This window comes from Vombatus ursinus, unplaced genomic scaffold (genome assembly GCF_900497805.2).
Source record: "Vombatus ursinus unplaced genomic scaffold, bare-nosed wombat genome assembly UNPS02010769.1, whole genome shotgun sequence".
Classification (NCBI taxonomy): Eukaryota; Metazoa; Chordata; class Mammalia; order Diprotodontia; family Vombatidae; genus Vombatus; species Vombatus ursinus.
The window spans coordinates 1,272,719-1,284,897 of NW_020950547.1; the positions used below are offsets into that span (position 1 = coordinate 1,272,719).

The window sequence follows — 12,179 nt, forward strand, 5'->3', positions numbered from 1 at the left end:
CTGAACTATCCATAGGCTACACTAGACTGCCAAGTAAATTAATATAATAATAAATAATTATATATAATAAGTGTTTGTTGTGAGGGGTCCATAGCAAAAAATAGTTAAGAACCCCTGCCCTAGGGACACTCATCTCCTAGGTCCCTCAATTCTAGATACAAAGTCTTCAGAGGCTCAGGACTACCAGCAGGGTCAGGGCTTTCTGGGATATTCTAGGTCAAATTTAGGAAGAGCAGAAGGGCCCTTAATACTCTCTTCTTTTCTATTCTCCCCTACAGAGCCAAAACCTAAGCTTAAAGTATTTTGCCCAGGAGTTCAGGGTGGGGCATGTAAAGTCAAAAAGCCAGAGTGTGGGAAAGGAACCCGACCCTCTCATTAGAGGCCAGGTTCCCCTAGGACTGAATCTAGTCCAAGACGGAACATGAGGTCCAGAGAAGATGGAACGTTTAGGGAGGAGGGAAACGAGCAGTGGACCATTACCTCTGAGCCCAGCAACAGTTTATTGTTGAACATTACTTTACCGTTACATAGAATACATTTACTGTGTGGAAACTACCTTCGAATTTTCTCTAAGCTGGAAATGGGGGGGTTTCTGATAAAAAGGCAGAATTGATCTCGGAAGATACCTCTGTGTCAAACTTCCCGGTCAAAGTTTTGTACATTTGTTTTTTAACTAACTCACTTTAGTCGGTTCTACTGAGTGCCCCGCCTCCTTGCTCTTTTGGACAATGCGACATTCCACAGACTGAGGAATAGAAAAAATTCCCCAGTCAAATTGGGGACTTCTAGTGCAAGAGGCTAGCAAGCATCGCTTGGAATTTCCTACAATCTCAGCTCCACTTTATCCCTTGTCCCCTCCCTTTTAGCCTTGTTTTTGTCACGTGGGGGCTCTCTCTGGCCAATACGAGGAGGAGCCTTGGTTTCTTTGGCTCCCCATCTTAGCTGCTCAGGTTTCTCACGTTGCTGTGGGTTAGGGAGGGGGAAAAAGTTTTCTGGGGGAGGGAGCGAGCTTCGGAGCGCGTAGAAGCTCGGAGTGCAACTTTGTAGCCCTCGGAGGTTCCGTCTTCTCTTTGCTGCCTGCAGTCCAGAGACATGAACGGCGTTCGTTCTTTGGAATAAAAGAAGAAAGTTTGAGTGAGTGGGGTGCGTGTGTGTGTGGACTCTCGCGGGCGCAAGAGTTGTTGCTGAGTCCGTGGCGTGTGTGTGTGTGTGTGTGTGTGTGTGTGTGTGTGTGTGTTTGTGTGTACTAGTGTGATTGTGGGGAGGGGGCTGCTGAAGCTCCGGGCCAAGCGGCACAGGGAGCCCCCGCGATGAGCCACTCGAGGCTCCGCGCTGCCGCCGCGCTGGGGATGGGGCTGCTGCTCCCCACTCTGTTGGGCTTTGTGGGCTCGGCCGCGGGACAGAGCAGCAGCAAGAGGGGCGGCGGGCACCCACCCACCAGTGCCTCCACCTCCCCGCGGTGTCCCTCTCCCTGCCGATGCCTACGGGACCTGCTAGACTGCAGCCGCAAGAGACTGACCAGGCTCCCGGAGCCTCTCCCGCCCTGGGTAGTGCAGCTGTAAGTACTCATTCTTCCGGAACTCGTCCCTGATCGCGTTCCCTGGAATTCGGCTCCAGCCCAGGTCCGTACTGGGAATAGTGCCCGGGAAGGCGCCTAGGTCTGGGCTCAGTTTCCATTTGCCGCCACTGCGCGTCTGCTGGATGCTTTTATTGGTTCCCTCTGGCTGGGGGTTCTGCGGATGGGGAAGAAACCCCTTCTATTGGGCTCCCAATACTGATCCTCGAACTAGATACTCAGCCAAGAGGAACTAGGTCCAGAGGCAACCTGCCGCCTTCCCAGAGTTGCTGTTCGATCCCAGGTTGGGGTCCTGTGGTTAAAGTCGAATTTCTGATTAATGTCGCGCCGTTCCTGGCCTCCCCATTTGCCCAGACACCAAGTGGGCTCCACGTTGCAGTTGGCAATTTGCGCGGGCACTACGTGAGCCTTTCTTAATAGCCATCGTGCAACGAAGGGATCTGTTTGTTCTTTGCCCCTGTTTATCATGCTGTTCCTTCGGAATTTTACATAAGGAGGCCTTTCGGCTTCTCTCCTCTCCTGTGGTTATTAGTTCCTGGTTCGTTCTCAGACGTGGTGGTGGAAAATCAGATGAAATTACGCAGGGCTTGTTGCTTAACTAGGTGAATTGCTCTCCTTAGCAAGAAGTGTTTGAACGCGACCAAACACTTTACAAAAAAAAAAAAAAAAGTGGTGCAAGAGCAATGTGAAGTGGTCTACAACTTAGGGATTTGACATGTGAAGGTAGCATGCCTAATACTGTACTGCAAGAGTTTCAGAGAAAGAAAGAAAATGTTAGTTATTTGTAGATCTCTCCCAATTCTTCCCTCCTGGTTTTTGGGAATTTAGGGGCCTAATTTTTTTTTTTCAATGGGACATTTTAGTTTAATTCTCCAAGCCAAAAGGAAAAAAAAAAAAAGTGCACTTTGTAGGATCGAAATTAGGCCTACCAGAGCCTTATGTGATTATCCAGAAAGAAATTAGTTTTAGGTTAAATAACTAAAAAATAGTCAACAATAGATTAAAATAAAGTACTACACTTTTGTCTGTCATGTTTGTTCCATAGTCTTCCAGAAACTGAAAATTTAGTCTGGTTGTTTAAAAAACAACAACTTATTTTTAAAATAATACATTATATTTATCAAAATCTCAGTCCATAGAGATTTGGTGTCCATTGGTTTAATTGTAAAATATATTAGTATAATATAGGAAACTAGGGGAAATCTGGGCTTTTGAAAAGGTAGCACTGGAGGCCTGGATTTATTTTTCATCTTTGTCATTAATATGGCTAGACTAGCAGTTTCACTGATTTCAATTCAGTCTACCATGTGCAAGGTGCTTTCCTAGGCAGTGGCTATCAAAGACAAAAATGAAGACAGCACCTGCCCTCAAGGAGCCTTCATTTTATTGTCCAAGAACAAGAGATAAGGCCTTTAAAAACAGGAAGACTTCCAATTAGCTGTGGCTAATTCTGTTCATTTGCCTCATCTGGAGGTCATGCTGCCTCATTCATGAAAAGTGAATGGCTCTATTGACGACATATGGAACTCAACATTGAAATGGCTGGAGGTGGGCACCAATGAATAATCCAGGCCTGAGAAAAAGAAAATGAACTTTTCTTTTTCACAGGTAGGCTGGAAGTGCTTTTCTCACCTGCTGAATCTAATTAACATTGAAGAATTTCTTAAAGCCCAACTTAATTTAAGCTTGTAGATATAATCCACCTTTTTTTCTGAGGGTCTGGGGTGGGGAGGGGGAGGGTAAGTGTAGAAAATCTTAAAAAGCAGCTGTGTCCCTTGGTTGTAAGTTGTTAAACCAAAGGGGGTTCAATAACAATTTAAGCATTGTCTTAAAAGAGCACTGACCTAATTAGGATTTTGTTTTGCAGATAATTTGGTGGTGCACTAAAAACAAATTGCAATTTATTTGGTTAGTGCAGTCTTTAATTACATTTCCGGCCTGTAGTAAATTGTCTTTCTTCAAGTTCACATTCCTGAAACTTATGTGAAAATAAGTCCCACTTGTATAAATAAGCACAGGGTCTGTTGTCAGAAACCCTGCTGTGATCACTCATTGGACAGCTGTGTCATTCTTGTACTTCTGTGACTTTTAACCATCTTTGTAGGTGTCACCAACCGTGTGGTCCAAATTCTTTCATGTAAATGCTTCTTTTGTTTGTGGAGAAAGCTTTAGGGGGGCCCTCTCTGCACTTTATAAAGGAAGGGAGTGGGACAACATGTGGAATTGGGTTTTGCAAAACCTTTGCTATTTTCTCATTTGAAAATCTTTGGCAGGGTGTGGAGAAGACACCTACTGCTTATATTTTGCCTAATTAGAAAAGCTTGGAGGGGGTATATGGAGATAAATGTTTTGTTTCTAAGTCTGAGAATAAGCAAAGAATTTCTTACTGTTCTCTGCATCTTATACTTGGTGTGAACAAATTAACACCTTTTTCCCTTAAGGGGAAGAACTAGTGAAAGTTTGTCTTTTCAGGTTTTTTTTTTTTTTTAGGAGACTTACAAAATAACTTTGATAGTTGTCTTTTGTTTGGAAAGCTGCTATCTAGTGAGTTTGCAGTTGTTTGTAACTGATGACATTAAATAAAAAATCTGCTCAATTGTAGTTTTGACCTGTGATTACTATTGCTCAGAAGCCTCCTATGGGGAGAGAGGGACTAGTTGAACTGAGCCAGTAAACAAGAGTGTTCTACTTAGCCTAACTCACAGAAAGTAAAATTAATATTTGAATGAAAGTGGTTCTTTGAGAATTAAAAACTAATAAATATTTGGTAAAACTTTGTTTACAACTGCCTTTAAAGCTGGACTTGAGTTTACTTCTGGAGTATGCGCTTACAAAGTGCTCTGAATCTTGTTAGAATGAAAGTTTCATAGCCAGGAGGGGGAGAAGTTGTTCCCTTGCCAATCTCAACTATTATTAAATTCTCACTGGACTTGTAGAATTATTTACCTTATCACCTAGGAATTTTTGAGATCTCCTTGAGGTCCACAAGGTAGTCTCTGCTAATGTTACATCTTCAGTCTTGGCCTCTTTCTACATCCTCTCAGTCTTTACCAGGATTGTCAGGGGGAAAATGACCTTTATGGTTTTCACAGCTGTTTTTCTGTATTTTCCAGACTAAAACTTGAACATAGCAGGCTGATTTATGAGTCACTTTAGATCACTGTCTTAAAACAGCTACAGCCTGGCTTTTTGTTTTTTAGCCTTACAGATTTCTGCTGAATTAGCAGCTCTACAGGCCCCAGTGGGATTGATTAAGAAGCTGTTGCTGGATTTGCATTTTAAAATTTGACTTGGGAATCAGGTTTCTGAATGCTGAAAGGAAGAAAAGTCTAGCTCTACAAAAATGCTGCAAATTAAATATTTTCATCTTGTTCACTTTCTTATAAAGTGTAGGGAAAGGGACACTCTTGAAAAGGCTCTTCTCTGAGAGGCCTTAATTTCAAATATTTTGCTCTTCAAGATCTTGGTAAATATTTAAACTCTCTTTCCACCTGTTCCCCCCCCCCTTTCCCTCTACACACACACACACACACACACACACACACACACACACCCTTCACCTTTATCACATCTCTTGTGTATTAAAAAAAAAAGTAGACATAAAGATGAAGTCTGTTTTGCTTTTTTGAGAAGGAATTGAAAGTGCAGATTAAAAAAATACTGAAATTCTATATCTTAAAACTGTTTTTGAGTATATCCTACATATAGTATGAGCTTACATTTAGGAGAATGTGGCCTATTGGTTATGAAATAAGAGTTTCTTAAATCTAAGCTGTAAGAAAGCTAAATTTAGCTACTTAAAAGTTTCACTTTAGTAGTAGAAACAACTTTAAGAGAGAATCTCTCCTTTCTCTCTTCCTGCTCCCCTCCCCCCATAATATGGTTTTCATAGTAGAGAAACCTCAGGAATGAAAGTGTGAGACAAGTGTTTCCATCTTCAGCACCTGGATTAGAGAAGACGTTATCACTTGCACGTGCCCAAGTCCAAAAGAGAGGCTTTCCACTTGAAAGGCCTATTGTTGGGGATCTCAGTAATTATTGATTATCGCTTTAAAGCCTACCCTTATTCCTCATCATGTTTGGTTGTGCAACATTAGTTAATGTGAGATGAAGATTAAATGATAAATTTAATTTTTTTTCTTCTTTGGCCAGCCTCCTCACTCCCGTCCCCTTCAAAAAGGAAAAAAATATATATCTATTTATATGTATGTGTATATATTTGTGTGTACGTATATATATTAAAGGAACTTAATGTACTCAGACCCATGCTTATATATTATGGTCCCTCTATTTCTGTTCCTCTCTCCCCTCATTTAAAACTTTGAGAAGTAATAGGAAAATACAGATGTATAGTCTGATCATAACTATAGTTATTCATTTTGACAATCATTTTTCAACTCCTACTATGTGCACGATAACATTTAAGGATTTGTGATTATACCAAAGCCCTTAAATAGTCTTAGGAGGCTTTATATTGACTTTAATTGGCCTTTCAGGTAAAGCACTGTTTTCTTTGATGTATTTTTTAAAAATGTATGGGAAATCAGTGAACATCAATGGTGCTAAAAACGAGCACAGTTTTTGCTCCAAACATAATGTGAATTGTTCTGCTCACGGTTCCCTTGATCGACTCCAGATGGATGTGTGCTTGAGCTGTAAGTGAAAGTGTCTGGCTCCACTATGGTGATCATGCACAGCAGTGGTTGTAATTGCAGGATTTTTATAGTTTAAATACTCTGCCAGATTTTTTTTCATGTTCTAACCCTAGCAGAACAAATCTACTCATGTCTGTTACTGTCTGGTAGGTCCTTAGGCAAAAATGTTTTGAATAAAACCTTAGTGGAATTTTTGAGGTAAAGTGTAGAAATCCAGGTTTACACTAATATTGCTAATTCTGGATGGGTAGGATTGCTGATAGGGAACTTGACATCCTTCTTAGGATTTTGCATATTTCTCACATGTCCACCTTAAATGAGTTGTATCTTCTACAACAAACTTTGGTTATCCATGTGGTTAATTAGCATTTGAAACATTGAAAGAATTAATCTTTGGAAAACTCGTTAACCTGAAGTGGAAGGGAACTCCTAGCCAGACTAATTTCTAGCCTGAATTTTGTGGCTTTCATAATCTGTTCAGTGGTTCCATTTTCTTTACACCATGTTGAAGATACCTATTCAGCATGTATTCATTAGATCTCCTTGGTCATTAAATATTAAGGAGACATCCTCCAAAACTACTGAGATTTATATCAAAAGTGACTATCCCTCCTTTTAATGATGTTATGAAATAGATGCTATCAGGAATCTTGAAGTTTTTAGTGGGGGGATTTTTTTTTCTACTTGAAAAACCCACATTTTCTTTAACAGAATTTTTACAAATCATTTGTCTTGTTCATTGGGTAACACAGTGGTTGTTTTCCTCATGCTCAATCTGTGCTTAAACTGTGCAGTTTTAAAAAAAAGAAGATTGGATTGAATGATCCTAAGGAAGTAAGGACTAAAGGTTTTTATTTTTATTTGTTTTTTACACAAATGCTGAGACTGTCAATAATGAAATAAATGAACCCAAGCAAACAAACATGTTTGAAAAAGCAATGTCTATTTTGTTTGGCTCAACTAAGTGCTTTAATGCTTAATTTTATGGTAATAAGATTTCTTCAGAGGCTGCAATTTCAGCAACCTGCCTAATTGGCCACTTTTCGCATGGCATGACTTCATCATATCAAGGGAGAGGAACAACCAGTTCACAAAGGGCCTGTTCACCAGGTGCCAAGAGCCATCTTTTTAAAAGTTTGCGGCTTAAAAGCATTTGAAATTGCCAACCTCCTAGACTCATTTTGTTCTCAAAGTTGGCATTTTTGTTGTGAAGTACTTCATGGAAAATATGTGAGCAAGTTTTATATACCCTATCTACTGTTGATGGAGACACCCATAATCTCAATGCAGATAGTTAAACCCTATTAAATAAAACTGGGTTTATTTACACTAACTTTATTTTTGTTACCTTACAGGGACTTAAGTCACAACAAATTGTCTTTAATCAAAGCAAGTTCTCTGAGTCACCTCCAGAGACTTCAAGAAGTGTAAGTAATGTTAAGTTCTAGGTTATTTTAAACTTGGTGTTTAGATGAAGTTATATGGCACCCATATGTGTGTATGTGTGTATACACATATCTCTATATGTGTGTATATATGTGTGCATATATATGAATATATGCATGTACATATATATAATATGCACTTAAATAATGTTACCTGAATTTGAGGGGTCAGGGTATCATTTTTAAAAGTTTAAATCTTCACCATTATTCATTACCATTGGACTGATTTACTCTTTTTGGAATTCCTAGGAAACTGAACAACAATGAATTGGAGACCATACCGAATCTGGGACCAGCCACAGCAAATATCACCCTTCTGTCCCTGTAAGTCAAAATCGCTGCTCTTTGATGTAGTAGGGCAATGACCCTCTACCAGAATACCAGTGCTTAAAGTTGTGGGAAACAATCGTGTGGGGCAGCTTTGCATATTTAATATACTGCATAATGAGGACAGGTGCAAGTAGTTGATACCTACCTCCTTTAAATCAGATCATTGTGTTTCAGAGCCTGTGATTGTTTAGCAGCTTGAAGTTACCTAACGTTGTCACCATGCAGACATATTCTTGTTCTGGTCTCCAAGATTCATACAAATCACCTTCAACCTTTATGGACACATTTGATGATGTACATACAAACCACGGGCTTAATTCCAGTGGTGTTTAGTGCTTGGCATCTTGCCTGGGGACTATGGATTACGTATTTCCTCACGCAGAAAGATCAGCAACATTTTTTGAAGAGTAATAGGAGTTAGTAATAAGCCATCATATGTCTCCCAAAGTGGCGCCAGTAATGAAAGTCAGGATTTTGTGTATAGATTTGGAAACATTGACCCAAAATATCAAGTTATCAAGTTAAAATTGAATGTGTGGTTAAGAACATAAATACTTTTGGCTACTATATTTTCTGTACAAGTTTTTCATTAAAATTAAGACTATTTTCCAGTTTCCAAACATCTAGGCCAGATTAAGTGTTTATAGTTGTACTTTTAAGATTGGTTTTGGTATAACATTCACTTTTAAAGGTAATTTAAAATAGAATTTTTTGAATGCATGTATTCTGGTTTTTATATAAATTCTGAAACTGAAAGTCAGTAAACAAACATAAGAAACTTGAATCACTTTAGATTGTCTTTTAAACCAGTGAAATTAGAAAAAAGTAGAATTCCTTTTTTTAGATATCGTAGGAGAAAAAAAGACATTCATACTTGTTATTCCTGGGAAAGGTGCTAGAGAGGTTGAAGTAATGTAATAAATTTCAAGGAAGCTGTTCAATTAATTAAAATGATCACTCTTCAATTGCTTACATCTGGTGATTTATAGAGGTTTGTTTTTACTGTGCGCCTAGGTCAGCTAAGTCCCTGGTGCAGCCACTGTGTCTGCACTCTTCTGTTTGAATAAGAACTAAATGATATCTGATACTGAGGTGGTTTTTCCGCAGATCTGAGTCAGAAAAGAGTGAAAGAAAAAGCAGATGGTATTTGACCAATACCTACTAAATTTTTAAAGGAACTTATATGGTGTGTGTGTGTGTGTGTGTGCATGTGTGCATGTACACATGTGTATGTGCGTGCATGCCGCATGCTAATTTTATTAACCAATTTTCTGTCTCACAATAAGCTAAGACTTCTTAGAACTTTGTGAAGTTTAAGTTTTTGTCTTTTACATATCTTCAGGCAAATCTAACTCCTGGGAAGCTGCTATTTGACTCTGAAATCCTTGCCAAGACATTGAGTGATTCCTTTAGATACTCCTTGAGGTCACTAGATACCTTATGACTGTTGCTAGAGGAACAAATCCAAAAGAATTGTCTGTGGAGAAGGTCAGAAATGGAATATTGTAGTCTACATGGCAGTGAAGGAAAATCTTTTTTTTCCCAGAAATTAACTAGGGAAACTAGTGATGTATCGGGAAATAGCCCAATGGTTTGGAGTTTTGAAGATACAATTAGTAATCAAAAAATATAAGGGTGGAATCTGAAAAGTTAGATGCTTAGATTATTTTGAACTTTTGAAGTCTTTCCTCCTTATACACAAAATAAATTGATTCATTCTCTCTCCCATTAGTTTTACTATCTCATGGTCTCATTAATGATTTCAATGAATATTTGACAAAGTTTAGATAAAGAATTATGAAATAGCTCCACAGAAGCCAAGAATAATTTTCCCTCCCATGTTAACTTAATGTAATAAAATTGTCCAAATAACTTTGCCCTCTCCCCCCAGATTTGAAGATTCTGAAAAATTTCCTTGTCTGACCTATTTTATTTCTTTCTTCTCTAGCTATTCTTTGTCCATAGGCTTCATTAAGTAAAGTGAAACACATGTATATTTTTTTAAAAAAATTGTAAAGCATCCCAAAAGATAGATGAGGCACTTCTTTAGAGGGAAACGCCTTTTCTTTAAGAGAGAAAATTGTTGCTGGAAAATCCAAAGGCATATTTATTTCAATTGATGAGTTATTTTGACAAAATAAAATGTGATCAATGAATAAGAGGAATGAGGTGCTTTTAAAGAATTCATAGGGTTGCTTTCAGTCTCTCCTTTCTCTACTCTATCCTCTCCATACTTGCCCAAACAATCTTTTTAAAATACATATCTGTCATTTCCCTGCTCAAAAATCTTTAGTGGCTACCCATTGCTGTAGAATGAAATACTAACTCTTTAGCCTGGCCTTTAGGGTTCTTCCGCTACTGGGATTCCCAAACTATCTCTCTAGCTTTATTTCATACTACTCCCCCCTTTACAAACTTGATCCTCCATACAAATATGACTCCTAGCAGAGATAATTGTGGATTATATCCTATGTATGGGGAATGGCTTTCACAGAGACTGGAGGGTTGAGTTTGAGAAATAGCTAAGAAAGAACCCAGAATGAGGAGTTAGTATTTAATACTGGAGGCGTTAGGAAGCCAGAGACAGTTTTTGAGCTGAAAACTGATATGAGTAGGAGTTGTGCCTTTAGAAGATGACTTTGGCAGATTTTTGGAAAAGATGGATTGAAGAGGGCAGACTGGAATTAAGGAAATCAAATAGGCTATTGTAGGAGGTTTTTGGAGGGGCAGCTAGATGGTGCAATGGATAGAGCACTGCGCCCAGAGTCAGGAAGACCTGAGTTCAAATCTGGCCTAGACACTTACTAACTTTGTGATCCTGGGCAAGTGACTTATCCCTCTTGGTCTCAGTTTCCTTGTTTGTAAGATGAGCTGGAGAAGGGAATGGTAAACCACTCGATTATCTTTGCCAAGAATACTCTAAATGGGCTCAAGACCGAACGTGACCGAACATGACTGAAAAACAACTTAACAACAATTGGAGGAGTTTAGGTATGAGTTGATAAATGTATAGAAGTAGAGAAGAGATATGAAAGAGGTGTGGAGAGCAGGATGGTTCAGGGGTCTCCTTGTTGGATTTGAAATTAGAGGATCTGACTGCCAACCCTCTGCACATCACTTAAATTCTCTTGGCCCTAGTTTCTTCTGTAAAATGAAGGGGCTGATCTATGATCCCATGATAATTGTAAGGTAGAATCAATAAGACATGAGAATTAATTGGATATGGGAGTGGGTTGGTGAAGTTGAGGTCAGAGTATGACTCTGTTGTTACAAACCTCCCTAACAAGGAAGAGAATGGTGCCAGTGATAGAAATGGTGATGTTTGAAGGAGGAATAGGTTGAGATACCTACAGGACTTCTAAAGAGAAATGTCCAGCAGACAGTTGACCAACTGGAACTAGAGTTCAGGGGGCAGAATAGACTGAAGATTTCAGACAATTTTTGACAAAATATTTTCTTTTAATTTTGTGATGACTGTGCCAAATGCATTGGTTTTCATTGGCATGAAAATTGCCACAGTTGGAAATTACCACTAAGTCATTAGTAAAGATGATGTCATATACAGTAAATTGCTTTTGTCTGTTTCCCTCAAAATTCAGGGACACACAGCATAATAGTTGGTGAGATGCAATTTAAGTGATATTCAGATACATTTATACATCCACTCCCTTGTTAACCATTGCTTGTATTCAGCTACTCACTTTCTTCCAATGAGCATCTTCTGATCCACTTATATGCTTAATGTCTAAGGCTAGCAATCAAGTAATTTTTGAACACCTGCTTTGGGCCCAGCAATAAGTGTCAAAATTGTAATAGTAGAAGGAGGCATAGATATTTCTCTTGAGGAACTTATTCTGTATTTGGGATAACAAAGCATATGGATAATAATTTGAGACAAATCAGTAAAGCATAGAAGGCATGATCCTTCCAGGTTTGCTTGCTCTTTCCCTACTTTTAAGGTAAATTTTTCATTGATATCTTTTATATTTAGATCATTGCATTTCTAAATGTCTCTCCCTCCCTTCCAGAGAGCCATATTTTATAATAATTGATTTTGAAAGGTGGTCTGGGGGAGTTCAGCAGTTCTAACCAACATAGCAAAAAAATTTGACCTCATTTAGTGTTTCACACTCACACTTCTTCACAGATGCATAGAGTTGGGGAAAGAGACAA

At 38.9% G+C, this 12,179-nt stretch overlaps 1 protein-coding gene across 1 annotated transcript in view; it reads left to right on the top strand.

Annotated features, from left to right (window-relative positions):
* The first annotated feature begins 676 nt into the window (after positions 1-676).
* Positions 677-12,179, top strand: part of LRIG3 (leucine rich repeats and immunoglobulin like domains 3) — a 60,251-nt gene continuing 48,748 nt past the window's right edge. The window contains exons 1-3 of the mRNA XM_027855105.1: positions 677-1,558; positions 7,587-7,658; positions 7,926-8,000. Coding sequence (XP_027710906.1) covers positions 1,311-1,558; positions 7,587-7,658; positions 7,926-8,000 — 395 coding nt within the window. The 5' untranslated portion in view covers positions 677-1,310. The remainder of the gene's footprint in view (positions 1,559-7,586; positions 7,659-7,925; positions 8,001-12,179) is intronic.